The 17,919-nt window shown below is 37.8% G+C and overlaps 1 protein-coding gene across 1 annotated transcript; it reads left to right on the plus strand.

The window, feature by feature from the left end:
- The first annotated feature begins 1,908 nt into the window (after nucleotides 1-1,908).
- Nucleotides 1,909-4,242, plus strand: LOC127629528 (zinc finger BED domain-containing protein 4-like). Its single transcript, XM_052106607.1, has 7 exons — nucleotides 1,909-1,944; nucleotides 2,307-2,424; nucleotides 2,555-2,691; nucleotides 2,769-2,846; nucleotides 3,152-3,238; nucleotides 3,336-3,933; nucleotides 4,022-4,242. Exons 1-7 carry the CDS (start codon nucleotides 1,909-1,911, stop codon nucleotides 4,240-4,242), a joined length of 1,275 nt encoding a protein of 424 aa, XP_051962567.1.
- Nucleotides 4,243-17,919: the final 13,677 nt, after the last annotated feature.

Here is a 17,919-nt window from a genome sequence, read left to right on the forward strand (position 1 = left end):
TATCAGAAAACTAATCAGAAAGAAAAACAATCGCAAAGATCGCAAAACAATAATTATAAAAGCGGCTGTTTGCTGCCATTTTTGTTGTTTTCTTAAAAATGTAAAACACAAGCATCGATGTTTTATCACAGGTTTACAATAAAAATAAGATTGTGATTTCAAAGCATTTTGAAATTTGATCATCATTCTCGGAAGTTTTGATACGTTCGGATCGATCAGCCCATCCCTACTTTCTTTAGACATATGTTTCATGTGTTGGTTTTAATAAAGACTCGGAGTACTCATAAAACTCACAGAACAAAATATGCGTCACACTTTACTGCGTTCTCAACAACATGTACAAGTCTTCTTCATACGTTAAAACAACGAGAATACAGAAAATAGGCTTAGAACTCCACCTAGTGGTTATACTATAGAATTAAAGGAGAAATTACATGAGACAGCTTTATAACTTAAATGGCTTTAACTGAAATAGACTAAAGTTTAATATAACTATTCTGATAAGTGTATATTTCCAAGATCATGTTTGTGTTATCCGTTTCTGTAAGTTTTTGTGACGTGTTTCAGAAAGATAATCGCTTAGACAGAGCGATAGTTTATTTTCATCTTAACCGAACATCACAGTTGATCACTGCAATAATTCATAATTCAATATATTGATAACCCGATTTCTTTATCAACTGTTTGTTCAACTGAGACATAAGGGGGTGATTTCAAAGCATTTTGAAAGTGACACACTTCCTTCTGCCAGTTGGTGGCGCTATAACTTTGACTCACAGTAGTCACATCCATGTGACACACTGCTGAAGTTTCATCGAGATCAGTTAATGTATGCAGAAGTTATAACACACTTCCTTGCTTTTATGCTTCCTTTGTGTGCTTTTTGGAGCTTCAAAGTTCATTTGCAATGTGTTCCACATTCAAACCAAAATATCTGACTTTCTGTTGGTCTGTTTGTTCACTTGAGACATAAGAAGGTGATTTCAAAGCTTTTTGAAAGTGACACACTTCCTTCTGCCAGTTGGTGGCGCTATAACTTTGACTCACAATAGTCACATCCATGTGACACACTGCTGAAGTTTCATCGAGATCAGTTAATGTATGCAGAAGTTATAACACACTTCCTTGCTATTTGCTCCCTTTATATGCTACCTTTATGGGGTTTTTGGAGCTTCAAAGTTTCCTTTGCAATGTGTTCCACATTCAAACCAAAATATCTGACTTTCTGTTGGTCTGAGCTAATGACTGTAAATTAGAAAGTTGTCCGGCTCGATGAGAACAATATAATTCCTGAGTTTTGTGACTCTAGGTTGAAGTATAAAACCAATACCCCACTTTTGTCAACAGGTGGCGCTACTGAGCCCCTGCACCACGCATCAAAAAAGAATATTCAAGTTTGAAGCGCTGCCACGACAACACTATTTAAGATATCAATAATCCTTTCACACGCCTACATCTGCCGTGTGTTTACATTATACACATAAAGTTTTAAGTAAATCGGGTAAAAATAAGAGTGTGATTTCAAAGCATTTTGAAAGTGACACACTTCCTTCTGCCAGTTGGTGGCGCTATAACTTTGACTCACAATAGTCACATCCATGCGATCGGCCTCTTCACACTGCTGCGGTTTCATCGAGATCAATTAATGTATGCAGAAGTTATAACACGTTTCCTGTTTCACTTTTCGCGCCATAATTTCATTTCCTCGCCACGGCCAAACCGTTCGAGATATCAAAAATCCGCTGTCAATTTTTCATCCTCAGTGTCTTGACTTCATGCTGACTGAGTTTCGTGGCGATTGGTGGAATTCTCTAGGAGGAGTATTTCACATTCCATTGCATGTGTTTTCCAAAGAATAGTGATGTCCTCCCGTATCGAGGCTTCGAAGCGTGTGTCGAGTAATCCGGGATGATTTCTGTGAAGCGCGTATCGAGGCTTGTGTCGGTGACATATGTGGTGACGTTTGAAGCCTCGCGAGCCGCCTGTACCACGTGACTGCTTCAGGAAGTGGTTCGCGGTTTGGCGGTCTATTTGAAATATAAGGGCCAGCAAAATGCAATGGATTCCCCCTCACATTTTGTGGACTTGGGACTTTCGTGAGTTTGTTAGCGATCTATTCAAGCTTCTTTTTTTGCGATGGAACCAGCAAGAAAAAGGAGATTTTCCCTGTCTGGGAACACTTTGAGCTGATCTCACCAAATAATGTATTTACATTGTAATAATAACTAGTGTAATATAAATAAACGCGGCAACACAAGGTATTACTTGTTCTAATGTCTTTCTTCTTATTTCTGGTATTTTAAAAGGTGAAGTGTCTGTTGTGTTCCAAAGAACTTAGATACAACAACAACACCTCATCTATGCTGAGGCATTATAGAGCCCTGCATGAAAACAAGGAGACCAACCAAGGTGGACCAGGCTCAGGTAAGCCATTTTAGGATGCAATGATAAGACAGCATACCAACATAAAATGACATGGTATATTTGTATTAGACAACATTAACTGATACTGTAAATAATTAATTAATCTAATTAATGGATTTTTTGTCATCAGGAGAGAAGAAGGATGTGGATGAGAGTTTGGTCAATATGGTTATTGAGGATTCCCAGCCTTTCACTATTGTGGAGGACAAAGGGTTCAGAAAGCTTGTTAAAGCTTTGAACCCAACCTATGTTCTCCCCACAAGGCAGGTGCGTATGTGAGCACATGTATTTTTCCCTTTTTTCCCATATTTGCCATTCCAAGAGTGTTCTCTTCTTTCCTTTAGGCTTTGAAAGCTATGGTGGAGGACAAATATAAGGAATCCAAGGAGAAAGCCAAAGCCTTGGTTTTGAAGGCCTCAGTAGTTAGTTTAACATCAGATATGTGGACCTCTATAAACACCGATGCATATCTAGCTGTGACATGCCATTTTATAGATGCAAGCACCTCTCTGCAGTCTGTTGTTTTAGGGGTGCTGTATTTCCCTGAGGCACATACTGCTGAAAATTTGGCACAAGTAAAAGCAGCACTTATGTCACAGTGGGGTATTACAAACAAAGTTACTTGCCTTGTGACTGATGGTGCTGCAAATATGGGTGCTTGTGCCAAGGAGCTTCGTTTGCGTCACACAAATTGTGTGGCGCATACTTTGAATTTGCTTGTAAAAAGGCTCTTGACCAAAACGCTGTGTTGTCTGTCATCCGGGCAAACTCAAGGAAGATAGTGGGCTATTTCAGGAGCAGCACAACTGCAAAGGTGAAGTTCTTTATTTCATTGCAATATTCTAAATGCCACTGTTTTGTGCTGCTGCAGTGACACTTGCATTAATCACTTTTGATTGCTAATTTTACAGGAGAGGCTGACACAGGTGCAGGAGCAAATGGGCCAGCCAGCACTGAAGCTAGTTCAAGAAGTGGATACACGTTGGAACAGCACATACCATATGCTCCAACGTGTTTATGACCTCAGGGAACCTGTAGGAGCAGCTTTGGCAGGCCTTCGCACTGACGTTGCCCCACTGTCATCAGAACAGTACAATATTATTGCAGAATGTCTAAAAGTGCTGTCCCCATTTCATGATGCCACAGTTGAGCTGTCAGAGGAGAAGAGAGTATCCGGATCAAAAGTCATTCCTCTTTTGTCAATGCTACACCACACACTGGAGGAGGACATGGGAATTCTCCAAACTCCAGAGAGCAAAGCAATGGCTGAGAGTCTGAAGAGACAGTTACGGGAGAAGCTATTCACATTGCAATCAATGAGCATCATGTCACTGGCGACACTGCTTGATCCCAGGTTTAAAAAGATAGGCTTCTTTAGCCCCAATAAAGCAGCAGAGGCCGAGAAGAGGCTCACTGCTGAATGTGCTGCTGTTATTCGAAACAGCCCGTCCTCCTCCTCGTCCTCCTCACAACCACACACATCAGAAGCTTCTCAGCCTTTGACTCAAAGTAATAGATACTGGATACATTCTAATTGTTGTCTAATAAATGTCTAATTATTGTATTTAGTCACTTACAGCCTGTCTGTCTGTCTTAGGTAACAAACTGTGGCATCGTTTGGACACCACAGTCCTGCAGACTAGGGCTCAAAATGTCACTGCAGATGCAACAGTGGAGGTCCAGAAGTACTTGGGTGAACCAAACATCGCCAGAGTGGAGAACCCCTGGAATATTGGGAAAGACAGAAAAAGTATATCCCAACTTGTACCAACTTGCTATTGCTTTTCTCTGTACCCCTGCTTCATCTGTGCCCTGTGAAAGGGTATTTTCTAAAGCAGGTGAAATAATCTAAAAAAAGAAACCGCCTGAAGCCGAGCACTGTGGAGAAGTTGTTATTTTTAAATAAAAATGAATAAAATGCTGACTGTGTCAGCACAGTCAAAAAATAAGTAACACAAGCACATTCACATGACAACGCTCTCCCTTGTTTCCACTTTTCATTTTGACCCTGTCATTGTATCATAAAGACAGACACCATATAAAAGTTTATACTTTATGTATAAGCATCACAAACATCATTGATTAATTCATTCAATGCTTCAGACACCAAAGCCATAGTGTCATTATAATCACACTGCACGTTTTACATTTATTGTCCACTTGATGGCACAATAGAGCAAATGAAGCACCATGAAGCTTCGGCACATGAGTGAACCAATTGGATGGAACGCTTCAATGCTTTATGAAGCTTCATCTCGCCATCACTACCAAAGAACCCTAAATAGATGATTTCCAGTTGGCCTGAGGTAAAAAGTAAAAGTATGAAGGATATATGAATCGATGAGATCTATATGTGTACCAAGTTTCATATTATTACATGCAAGCGTGTTTGATTTATGGACCAAGTTTTCGGACCCTGTTTCAGGGGGCGCTGTCGAGCCCCCCTGCCACGCCCGGGTACCAGCTTCAGCCCGGCCCTAATGGCCGCGGGTTCTGACCAGTGTGCAAAGTTTCAAGAGTTTTTGAGCACATTAAGAGCCCCAAAAGTGCCCCAATAGTCGTAAAAAAAAAATAATAATAATAATAATAATAATAATAATTATAATCCTAACGAAAACAATAGGGCCTTGCCTTTTCAAGGCTTGGGCCCTAATAATCCTAACGAAAACAATAGGGCCTTGCCTTTTCAAGGCTTGGGCCCTAATAACTAAGAACAGCTTACTTGGGATAGCTTGGAAAACTTGGAAGGACTCGGTGGGACACAGCAGGAGACACATGGCAAGACTCAAAAACCGAGTGAGGGACAAGGGGAAAAAAAACACAGCTAAAATACTCTAGGGGAAACAAGGCACAGGTGACCTGGATAATGCTAACAAGGACACACGAGGAAGAACTAAGGCAGAGGGGAACACAGGTGACCTCTAGAGGCCCGGAGACAAACAACAGGAGGCAGGATGCTGACATGAACCCAACAGTAATCTGGTTACAGTTGGCTTCTAACAACAACAATTTAACAATACTGAAGTAATACAGGAGTTCTTGACGTGGCAGAGGCTGGCTTCAACACAATATTCAAACAAACAAACCAGGAATACTTATTATAATAAAACAAGATTTATTATAATCAAACAGTAATGAACACTGCCAATACTAAATGAATATAACACAAAAACAAGATGGAAATCCTAACTAAATGGTGGAGCTATATGCTAGTGTATGTGTGTGTGGGTGTGTGTCTTGAGTCGGTAACCAAGACACAAAATGGCGGACTAAACTCCTCGTGAGGAACTAGTCAAAATGGAGGGCTAGGCCGGAAAGGGCGGAGCCAACGATTATGTGAAGGTGTAGGGAAAGCAAGATGGCTGGATCAGATCCAGCACAACAGAGGTAATACCACGTGCGGGTGGTAATGAGTATGGTATATAACCTTGAAAAACAGGTGTATTTCGTCAAAAACAAAATATGTATTTCTTCAAAAACAAAATGTGTTTCTGTTAATCAATAGTATTCTGATGAGAGTCCTTGGTGTGTTTCCTTTGTGCTGGCACGTATGAATGGTGTCTTGTTCTAATAAGCTGAATGTATGATATCTTTGCAGCTGGTGTTTTCTTTCATTAGTCAAATGATAATGTGTATGAGCAAACAAGGCCGCCTCATTGTAAAAAAGTATGTGATGAGGACATGGCTGTTTGTCTCTTACGCAAATGTTTTTAGGAGTTGATGTATTCTGTCCATGAACTGTAACACGAGGTCAAGATATGAGAGGCTACCAAAGATACATGTTTCTTTTTCTTTTTAATAGATAGGCGAGGGATCTCCCACCAATATTTAATTAACAAAGGACGTAGAACATATTGGTGGGAAAGAGACAAGGCAGTGACCTCGTGGGTCAGAGACAGTGGGTAACAAGATAACAAAAAGGTATATAACTGAGAACTTAGGAAAATGTGTCAGAACGGACAGCTGACCGGTCTCAAGTTTGTTGGTGTTCAATAAACTACAACTTTGGCATCTGGAACTCAAGACTCCGAGAGTTTTCTTACAACTTAAAGAGATTCATCGTGATTTTCCACGACATGAGCAGACACACAAAGGAACTGAACGCAACAGGCGGGAGAATTTTATGCATTCTGGGAAATGGAGTTCAATGTCTCACCTTTGATCATAGAACAAAGGGCCATGCTGTCTCTGCTGCCATTTTCAGTGGGGCAAGGCCCTACAGGTGTGTGTGTGTAAGGAGAGGAGTAGTGCACAAAATGGCAGGCAGGGCTCTCGTGGAGAGTTTGTCACACAAGGTTTGCAGCCAGAGAATGTGGCCGTGAATGTGGGCGGAGAGACTGGTTAATGGTGTCAGTCCGCTTAACACGTATCTCCACTGGTATGATAACTTGGGGACAAAGCTGGGCTCTATCAACAAATGATCTGTTTTGCCAAATGAGTGTGCTGGGATGCTTGTCAGGGATCATATGTGAATGTGTGGTTAATACAAGAGAGAGGGTGGTGGCACTGAAGCTGGTTTAGTGATCATGGGAGGGATGGCAACTGTTAGTTTTATCACTCAGAGGCATAATCCATCCGCCACGGTTGTTGGTTCTTTAATGGATAAACTCAGTGTGCCAGTCTCACCCACCATGGTGGAAATGCACAAACAGCCCAACGTGTTAACAGTAATTACAGTAATACTTTAAGTATTATAAAAAGCAATGAGCGAACTCTGCGGTCCATAAATTGTACAAGCAATTAACTTGATACATAAGAATAACACACTATAATAATCTATCTCTGCCCAGACATAAAGCTCTTACTTGAGTCGCATGAGGATGTGGGTAGAATGTGTGTTCGTTCATCGTTTGACTCCGACTCGGTTCCTCGAATCTCGGATGATGACCGGATGCCGTTTCCTCACACTGTCGGTGGGCGGTACGGCAGCTGATTCTCGGCAGATTGGCAGAGATATCAGCGTAGTTGACTTGGTTGAAGAAGGAAGAGAAATCTTTGTTCAATTCTGCAGGAAAAAGGGTGAGACACTGGTTGCTCGGTGGTCTCCTTTGGATCCGTTAGCTTGTTTGGTGTAACACGGAGAATCTCAGCTCATCCATCGAGATGGAGATTGTATGACCAAAGTTCAGGTACTGTCGTGTCAGATTCCAGAGTCAAAGATTTCTCGGAGGCGCAAAGTTCTGATTCCAAAAATAGACTTTTCTTACAAAGTAACAAAGCCGAGGTGTTCCATGGATCATCTGAAATCACAATTCAGAATCATGCATATTTTTATACAGTTTCTGTTCCCCCTTATCTCTTTGAGTGATGGCCTCTTCATCCAATAAAATCATCTTATCCCCCGCTAGATTTGTCATCACCGTCTACTTCTAGCTGGTCATCCTGATCAAGCTTGCTTCAATATTGGCAAAAGCATGACTATTTCATTTCAGATGCATAAAACACACTGTAATCACTTCATTTGGTTACATATTTTATATTAACTAATAATCATTACTTTCTGCATTAATTTGATTAGTCTATTAATTGATTTCCCTTATTACAGTCGTTGGTTACACACATTCCTGTAAGATGGGAAATGTGTACACACCCACATACATTTGTTTCATCTCATTTATAGCACTAATTAACGCACATGTATCCTCTGTCTCTTTCAAGCATTTGTTTATTCAATGTTATTTGGGTCCTGTGCCAATTCAAATTCATCAGTTTCATATATTAGTACGTTTTAGACTAAGTCCTTATAGGTTCTCGGCTTTATCCATTTAGTCTTATTTGGCAAAGTTCAGTATAGATTATCGACTCACAGTTTAGCCCCAGTCAATTAAGTTCTGTTTTACAGATTCTTGGTCCTACTCATACTTAGTATTCTCGTTTATTTCTACTTGGCTAAGTTCTATTATAGATTCTCGGTTCGCCGTTTAGTCTTTTAGTACATTCTTAACTAATGGGTTATGTTACTTCTGAAGAAGCTTATTTAAGGCAACTCTGACTATAGATTTGTAGTTAATAAGAAATATACTAGAAAACAGAATGAATCATAATAACTCAAAGCTATCAGTGAACCACGCATAATAATATAATTAAAGTTGCATTCCATTCATACATTTACCAAACATAAGAAATTCAAATTGTATACCTGGTTGTCACGATTCCCTGTTGTCTGCCCTGTGTTTCTCCCTTGCCATTTCTCCCAGACTACACTTCCCACAATTCCCTGCCCTCATCACTGCCAGCTTGATTGTTCTCACCTGTTAATCATTATCCCTGTGTATTTAAGCCCTGTTGTTTGTTCAGTCTTGCCCGTGTTCCTGCCCGTGTTCCTGCCCGTACCCTTCGTGGATGTTCCTCTTGTTTATATTTTGTTCCTCTTGTTTATATTTTGGTTTCCCATCGTGTATGTTTTGTTTGTTCCTGTGTTTACCAGTCGTTTGTCCTTGTTAATTTTCAATAAACTGCATGTAGATCCTCACTCCTCGTCTGCCCTTGTCTGATTCGTAACACTGGTAGAGGACTTCTGGCTACAGAGACCCTGATTCCTTTGTCATCTCTCCTTAAATACCAAATTATTCTTTAGTTATTTTAGATGTGAGCTTTGATGTTATTTCAGGATTTGGTTTACAGTTTAGGGGTTTGAATGTAGACCTTTAAAACTTGTGATTGAACAGGTAACAAAGGATGTACCTATCATTTGCACAACAGCATCTGGTCCCTGTAAGAGACTTGAGAGGGCCATGTTTTATTACAGTAGCATAACAGAACATTGGATATAACAGCATAAAGATCTAAAGTATATCATTAAATATATCAAAAACAACAAAAATAGTAGAAATAACTCAACACTAAAAAGTTAGTTTTCTTTCAAAGATCCAGTTGAAAAAAGATCTTCGACCCAGTTACTTTGCGTTATGTAGAGGGCCACCACTCTCCCCAGTTAGGCTAGCAATTACATCCCAGGGCATGGCTCATCATTCATCTCCTCATATATATATATATATACATTGGCAGAATTAATTTCCTCCCATTTTGATCTTTCTGTTCATCCAGGAGAGTTGTCATTGTTGTGCAGTGGACCATTCACATTTATCAATTTACATTTACATTTATTCATTTGGCAGACACTTCTATCCAAAGTGGCTTACAAAAGAGGAAAACATAATCATCTTAAGGAGACAGTGGTATGAAAGGTGCCATACTACAAAGTTTCACTCGCATCAGAATAGTATTCAAAACAGATTTATGTTGTTTTTTTTTGTGACTGGTTAAGTGCTCTTGGAAAAGATGTGTTTTTAGGCATTTTTGAAGACAGATAGTGAGTCAGCTTCACGGATGGAGTTGGGAATGTAAGACCGCTCCAAACTGTCTGCATCACCTCCGGGATGACAAAGAACTCTGCGAGAACCAACATAAAAAAACTCCTACACAGATGAGCATCTCCACGTGGGTCAACACATCCTGCTGAGCAAGGACCATAAAACGCAAATTTCTGCACTCTACCCATCCTATTTCCCTTCAGCTCATGACACCTCAAAATCACCTGATCTGCATGTAAGAAAATATAATATCTGATGTATACAAATAATGTGACTAGACATGTTTGATATAATTTAAAATGTCTCAATACGGCTGGTATAGTGTTCTTTTTCCCAGGGTTGTAAAACTTAATGACAACAAAGTTATAAGGTCTTTGCCAAATACTGAATAATTTGGAGGTATATCCCCCTCATAGAAGGTGAAACCCCAGGAGGCCAAGAACCCATTCATCCCCAAATTCTCAATGTTCAAAGGATAATACCATTTGGTACACAATGTGTATTCTGTCTGGATATTTAAGGAAGGCTGGCCTAGAGCTCAGGGTTCTCTGTAGTCAGATGATCCCACACCTCAATGTGTGTAACTTTAATAATAGGAATCTGCATTCAGATCTCCCATGCTTTGCAATTACATGTAGTTTTCTCAACTGCCAGGTATGTTATTTGACTTCTTTCTGTAACTTATGTTTTAAATCTTACCTGGTAAATAAATTGTTACTTTTTGATTTATTCTGTATTCCTCCAAAATCATGTATATCAATACTGGGTCTTTAAATTAGGAGAAACTGCTCTTGAGGAACCAAGCAGGAGAATACCATTTTAAGAATAATTTATATCATAACTGAAGCTTTAATGTAGGTGTAAGCCACTTAAAGACTAACAGTTTGAATTTCATTAGAAAAATAGAACAGAACTATCTTTAAAATAGGAGAAACTGCTCTTGAGGAACCGAGCAGGAGAATATCATTTTAAGAATCATTTATATCATACCTGAAGCTTTAATGTTGGAGGAAGCCACTTAAAGACTAACAGTTGCCCAGAAACTGATCAAAAGGTAAATGAACAGAAGAGGATTCAGAGTAATCAATAACTTCAAAGATAAAAAATAAAAGATTGATCAGAAAGTAATTAGTCAGATAAAATTAATAACGGGATGAATGTGTAAAGTGCAAATTATTAAAAATAATTGCTTTACTTTCAGCGCTCAGAAAAGACAGAAGAATGCAGAGACCTTCAAAGGGCAATCTATTCTATTCAAAGTGCTCCACTCCGGACCGATGGGTTTATGAGTGTGCCCTTCTTTTGCCTGCCATTTTACAGGAAGGTCATTCCACCAACGTGGTATGATGAAACTGAAAGTCCAGGGAAGTGTTTTGGTGGAGTTTAGTTCAGCAGAAATTATTTTAGGTATGCTGGAGCAGACCCAGTGACTATTTTGTATGCCAGCATCAGATCCTTGATCACATACACCTCCTTTATCTGCTAATATCCAATTTAATGCCTGTCGATTCTACATTGTCATTCTACTTGTTGCATCTACCTGTTCTCCCAATGAGGATAAAGCAATATCATTATAATTGATAAACCTCTGTTGATTGTAGTAAATATAATTGGCCCATTCTGTATTCTTGTTTGGTGTATCTAAACAAATATTGACTCAAATCCTACCTTTATTTAATTTCTATCCTTATATTCATTAAGTAAACATCTAGGCTGACCTATGGAGTCTAAATATACTCTAGGGTCAGGTTTATAAGATTTAGAAGATATTTTAGTGCTACAATTCTTCTAATTTTCCTTAATTGGCAGTCCTTGTTCCCATTCCACTATGTTGACCTCCTGAACAATCCGTACTCTAGCACATATTCCTTTCTATTCTCATGGTTAGGAGGACATAAGTTTCTTTTTTCCACAGACCCAAAAGAAATCTGCTACAACTTCTGTCTGATCTATTTACTCCTGGAGTTAGCTTAACTGGAGCTCTGAGCAGCACACCTGAATTCCAAGGAGTATCTTTATCAAAATACCAAACAGTAGCACACCTTCCATTGAATTTTCCCAAATCATAATAACCAACATTCTTTTTATTGCATTCATATTCTTGCCTATAATCAATCTTGTACCATTCTGGGATTTCCACCACCTCTTCTGCTATTTCAATGTGTTTAGTAATGTCCCAATTTCTACACCATTCTCCCCAACCTGGCCTTTAAAAGTGACTATTGAAAGTCTGACTGGCTGAACAAGCTAGACACTTAGCTGGACCTGAGGGCTCACATCCTTACTTAGGTGACAAAAGTTTCTGTTAAATTTAGCACAATCTCGATAGTCATGTGGATTAGGGACTACAAACACTTTATTTGTGGGTAACGGTGCACACAATAGACAATTTTCCTTCCCTGCCTCTTTTGCTGCATACCGTGCCCATTCATACAAAAGGTTGTTTTGTGCTAGTTCCCACAATGCGTTTTCTTCTTGAATTATTTTTCCCTTATCATATTTAGACTAATGACTCTTTCTCTTCCCAACCCCTGTTCTGTTTGTGTTACCTTGAGATCATTCTTGAAACCAGTCCGGATCTGTGAAGTTGATTCTATCGAATTCTGGTTCTCCTGCTTCTTAGGGGTCGGTGAGGCTTGGACCTTCGGTGTCTGTTGTAGCATGTAGGTTGTCCCCAGTATCAGGCACATTATCAGACTCATCTTCCATCTTCTGATGGTATGTCTGCCTTTTACCCTCTCCACATGTAGTTTCTTCTTGGCCTTCTTCACTTTGTACATTTCTTTCAGCATCATGCAGCCCTTCTCCTGGTGTTTCTTTATCTTCAGTATTGCTTCATTTAAATTCCTCTTCAGGGCTTTCTCTCACTCTGGGTACCCTGGTGCAATGATTTAGATTGTACATGGTACAATCACTGGACTCAAGATGGCGCAGAGTATGGCTGATCTCCAGTTTTCTTTTCATCTCATCAATCGATGCTGATCATTTAACTTTTATCAGCAGCTCTGTCAAAACTGGTTATATGTAAGCTTTCTGCTCAATGTCACTGTTAACTACATTTCCCTGTTGGTAAAACCATAGTTGTTGCCTAGTTTTTGCTGTCAAAAATAATGTTGGTTGATTGAATAATTCAGTATACACAAAATATAATTTTAAAATATAAATGGTACTCTTTATTCTAGGCCTTAAAAACTAGTAGGCTTATACAAACTATTCTTTACTGTATATAAGATAGTCCTAAAGAATGAGGTTTAATGTCAAACTCAAGTTGAATTGATAACCCATTGGTGCGATTTAAATTTAAAGTGAAAACTTTGCATAGTTTGTCACCATTTCATTTAATTATTTGTATTCATTATTTTATTATATTTAATTTAGCAATGCATTATATTATAGTACCTAAATATTTGATATAGATTTATTGTATGTATGTTCCTTCCTTTTCATTTTGTTGTATGTTGGTAATATTAGTTCCTCTTTCACTTGTTTCCGCGGGGAGTGTAATAAGGGCGACGCGCTCTGTCGTGATGTAAACAAACGACGGGGGCGCGTGTTACTGTAATGCTGTTGCTCAGCAATCATTTAATAAAAATGTTTGAATTATAACCCATCTTGTATAACGCGTTATTATCATACCTGTTTCTTGCGGAGACTGGCGCTTCACGCAGGACATGAAATTACTGTAAATAAAGTGTTTACCGCACGTAAGCAAACGGAACGAAAATCTGATCACTTCTTAAGCATGAGAGGGAGTTGTGGAGCACAGAACCGCTCTGAAAACACTGTAACAATGCTCTAACTTAAATATAGACTGGACAGAGCAGCGCAAATAAACTTTGAAGGGAGCAGACTATTTATTTTTTTTTTTATTAAATCGCAGTCCTTTGCAATTTAATAATCGCACGTCATATCGGGGTTTCAATTTTATTTTGATTAATTGTGCAGCCTACAGTCCATGTTGCTTTGTTGCTACATTTTTATTTTGTATGTTTGTGGCTGCACTATTGTGCTCAAGTTCTCGACAAAATGCACTCCCCTGAAACCAAATATTACCTGCTTAACTGGATATAAATGTAACAAACACCTTAATTTGGACTCATGTCTGTTGCCAACTCATGGATAGCAATAACTTAAAAGTGCACTCCGTAATTTGTGATGTATGTCATACTGGACTTGACTCCTTGGTGCATGGATGCAGGATCATTTAAATGCAGTCGTTTTCAGGTACCAATGCCATTGTAAAAATTCACTATTCACAATCAGACATGATTAATTTAATCCTTGATTTTAAAAGTCCAATATCAATGGTGGTTATACTTCCCAAGAATACAATGGCTTATTTTTCTTAACAATAAATGACCTTGTAGCTTCAAAGTGGCCAGCAGAATGGTAAAATGGCGTTTCTTCACTGTATTCATCAATCACTCCCCATCTCAGATAAGCCCATTCATGCACCAAGACCCTTTCTGAATACAAACAAAGAAACATTACTAAAAACAAAACACTTAAAATATTTTCCCAGCCTAATGTTAACCCATGATAAATGGTTATACTGAAGTAAGACTAATGAGATTCACGTCTTGACCCATAAGGCTGAATGAGATTGTCATCTAGGAGGACATTTTGGGTCAAATTAATTTACTGACTTTCAGATCCACATTCTCCATACTGACTGGTGACCATCACCATGTGCTGGATTCGGTTGATCAATTCTTATTTTGGCCTGCGTTTGATGTAAAAATTGTTTCAGGAACATCATACTTGAATTACAATAGGTGACATTTATTATAACAAAATCACTTTATGCTCTATACCTTTTCAAAAGATTCAGTTCTTGATTTATTATAATCCTTACTATTCCATTGAGGTGGAACTAATTTTATTATGTTTTTGAAATAGACCTTTTGATCCAAAGCTTGAAAAAGATATTCTGAACCCTCGGTAACCATTTCCTGTCAGAACAAATGAGAAGAAACTGTTATTGCGTACATATAGCCAAGTATTAGCCTATAAAGTAATCATGCTTTAATGCTATCATTATTAGTTATTCTTCTGAAAGATTAGAAACATTTTAAGAGCACGAAATAGAGCTCTTTTAACTTAAAAGCCTTTAAAAGCATTGTGGTGTTAATAAATGTTTGGTGTGTATATATATATATTCATCTTTATTTTATCAATGAGCGTCTTGTCCTCTGGTACTGCTGAACTGATTGCAATGACAATATCAACGTATCCATTCCCATCTAGTTTGATTCCAGTGGAGGTGGACGACAGCAACATCCATACTGAGAGAAACACAGCTCTTGAGTCCATAGCTGCAGAGTAATGAACAGCAACTCAAGAACCCCGTTTTAAACAATGTCAAGTCACAAATTAACTTTTAAGCGCCTGATAATAGATGTGACTTCATGTACTGGAAATGCAATTATGGTGCTATTTCAATAAATCTAATTGGCCCACAGTAAAATGTTGATTGTAGTGAAACACATAACCATCATGCCATGCGGCAACATTGGAGGCAAGTGCTGCTTAATCTATGATTCAGTAATCCTAAACTGTATTTTAATGTGGTAATCTTTTTGTTTCAAGGAAGTTGCTATTGACACAATTGGACCACTTTCAAAGACCTCAAATAACTCCAACCTAGTCTCATAGAAAGAACGTTACTATAAGAAAATTTTTTGAAACTAAGTTTTATGTGCCACTTTTTGTTTTGACGTGGCTTCTGGTGAAATAACACTATAGGTGCTACATCAACAGTGCCATTTATTCACTTTCATGCAAATCACGGGTACTATGGCAGTTTATGACTTTGCAGAAATGTATATTTCGCTCTATTACTCAAACCCTCCTATGTTATTATATCAAAACACCTTTACTTTAATGCACCATTTGAAAAACTATACATTTTAATTTACACATTTATTATGAGGTAGCTCACCTCATAGGGTGTTGGACTTTCGACTCGGACACCAGGCCAGGAACACAGCGGAGGATGCTCGTAACAAAAGTGAAGTGAAAGTGTCATAGAAGGTTTCTTCAGTTAATGTGCTTTTCATGTTGCGTTTGCTTTTGAAACACTATCGGTTAGGTTTAGGGTAAGGGTGTCTGTTTTGTGTACCTCTCATTGATCTATTAGGACACTATTGGAAAGGGCTGACTGCACACCACTGTGTTTAGTACTTGTATGCTATTACTGTAATCTCTGTGCACAACACAATTATGTACATAACAATACAACAATAAAATGCGGGGAAAGTCCAAGGCAGAAGAACACTTTTGATATATAATAGAAAATCATTTATTATTATACATATGGCAACTCATCACAGTAACTTTAAAATCAATATTGAGAACTGTAACGAATATTTTGGATTGATATATGATATTTAGGAATATAAGGGAAAAACAGGAGTCAGAGACTGAAAGAGCTGAGATTTTAAATATAAATGTTTTTATATTAACCCTTGCAAAGAACTGCTGCAAAAAATTGATGCAGGTGTTCAGGATTTTTCGTTTAGGACTCCTGAATGATTTTTTGTAAGGGAAGATTTTGTGAAGACTCAGTGGAAGAAAATTCTAGAGTTTGAATTGAGTTCTGGAGTTTTATAACTGAACGTAATTAACAATGAATAGGATGTGAAGAGATCCAGCAGCAGACATTATGTCACAATGAAATAAGTATTATAAAAGTCATAACATAAATTTATGAAGACATTGACTAGACTTTGACTGTATGCATCAATCACTATGTAAAAGAGTGAACATCAAACTCGTCTATTCTTCTCCCTCAGTTTCATTCATATAATACTGCCATATTAAATGAGCAACAATAACATTACAAACCTCCAGACACCTAAACTCTTCCTAGCACAGACAGTTTTGTTGTTGTTGTTTAAAAATAAGTGAAATTTCAACTTTTATTAATATTATAACATTTAAAACTGCGTTTTTTTTTCTACTATTGATTTCACTGGAATGGATCTTAAAATTTCATGAAACTCTGACATGTGAGACATGTATTATCATTTCCCGGCTCTTTCTTTTTATTTGAACTTTACCGTTTCCTTTGAATACATTGTTATAAATGGTAAGCATTATAAATATGATCAATAAACCGTTTTTTGCCCTTAATACACTTGATATAATTATGTTGTTGCCCTATATTTGAATAATTTACATCTAAACCAGAACTGTCGGTCTCTAAATATTATTTTAATAACAATGAATGAGTAATGAGATAATTGTTCCCTGTACAACACTAAGGTCTATTTCAAATGACTCTTACTGTAATAAAGGCAAATGATAAGCTATATATATAAAGTAAGCAAATATTTTTAAAGCTGTCACAGATATTAAATGTCTTCTTCCCAGAGGAAGTTCAGAGAAAATAGTCTTTTATTTAACTTTAATAGGTTTTCAATGCCATGCAACAGGGTTTTTGTGTGTAAATGATCATTATTTTACTTTATTTTATTTTAAACTCATAAATGTCTCTTGAGATAAACAGCTAGGTCCAATATAATACATTCAAACCACAAAATTAATTTGAAAACATTTGCTGCTGAAGTTCATTAATTTGTATTATTTATATTATTTTATTTAATAAAACAAAAGTAATTAATAAATATTGATGTCAACCCTGACTAAGGTCTATTTGGATTAAGGTCATGTGCTCTGGATTTATGCATCAAAAAACACATTGACATAAATTCAATTCATATACAGTATGTGATCATATAAAATTATAGACAAAAATAAAGGGAATAGTAGGTGAGGATCACATCTGTTGCTGCTACTATAGACCAGTACTTTTGCTACATCACAGATGGAAGTGGTGGCAAAAAGACCGGTGACAACAGTAAACCAAACCTGTCATTAGCTGACCCAACAGTCCTCAAAAAGTTAGCTGTTACCTTTCAGTTAGTCTGGTTAAGCTAAATGAAACCTTGTGCTACACTGTCAAAACTGCCATGGCCAAAACTGAGGGCTTCACTTGTATCAGATTCCGTCAACAGAGCTGACTGGACTGAGGAGATCATTTCCAACTCACGGATCTGCAGCGAACATTTTATTACAGGTATGATATTAACTCATATCATTATAATAATAGTATTGCTAAGAACATATCGAAAGTTAGCAATCTGTGTTTAAATTAGTGCTACTAAGAAAATATATAGTT

Source organism: Xyrauchen texanus, chromosome 36, assembly GCF_025860055.1.
Source record: "Xyrauchen texanus isolate HMW12.3.18 chromosome 36, RBS_HiC_50CHRs, whole genome shotgun sequence".
Taxonomy (NCBI): Eukaryota; Metazoa; Chordata; class Actinopteri; order Cypriniformes; family Catostomidae; genus Xyrauchen; species Xyrauchen texanus.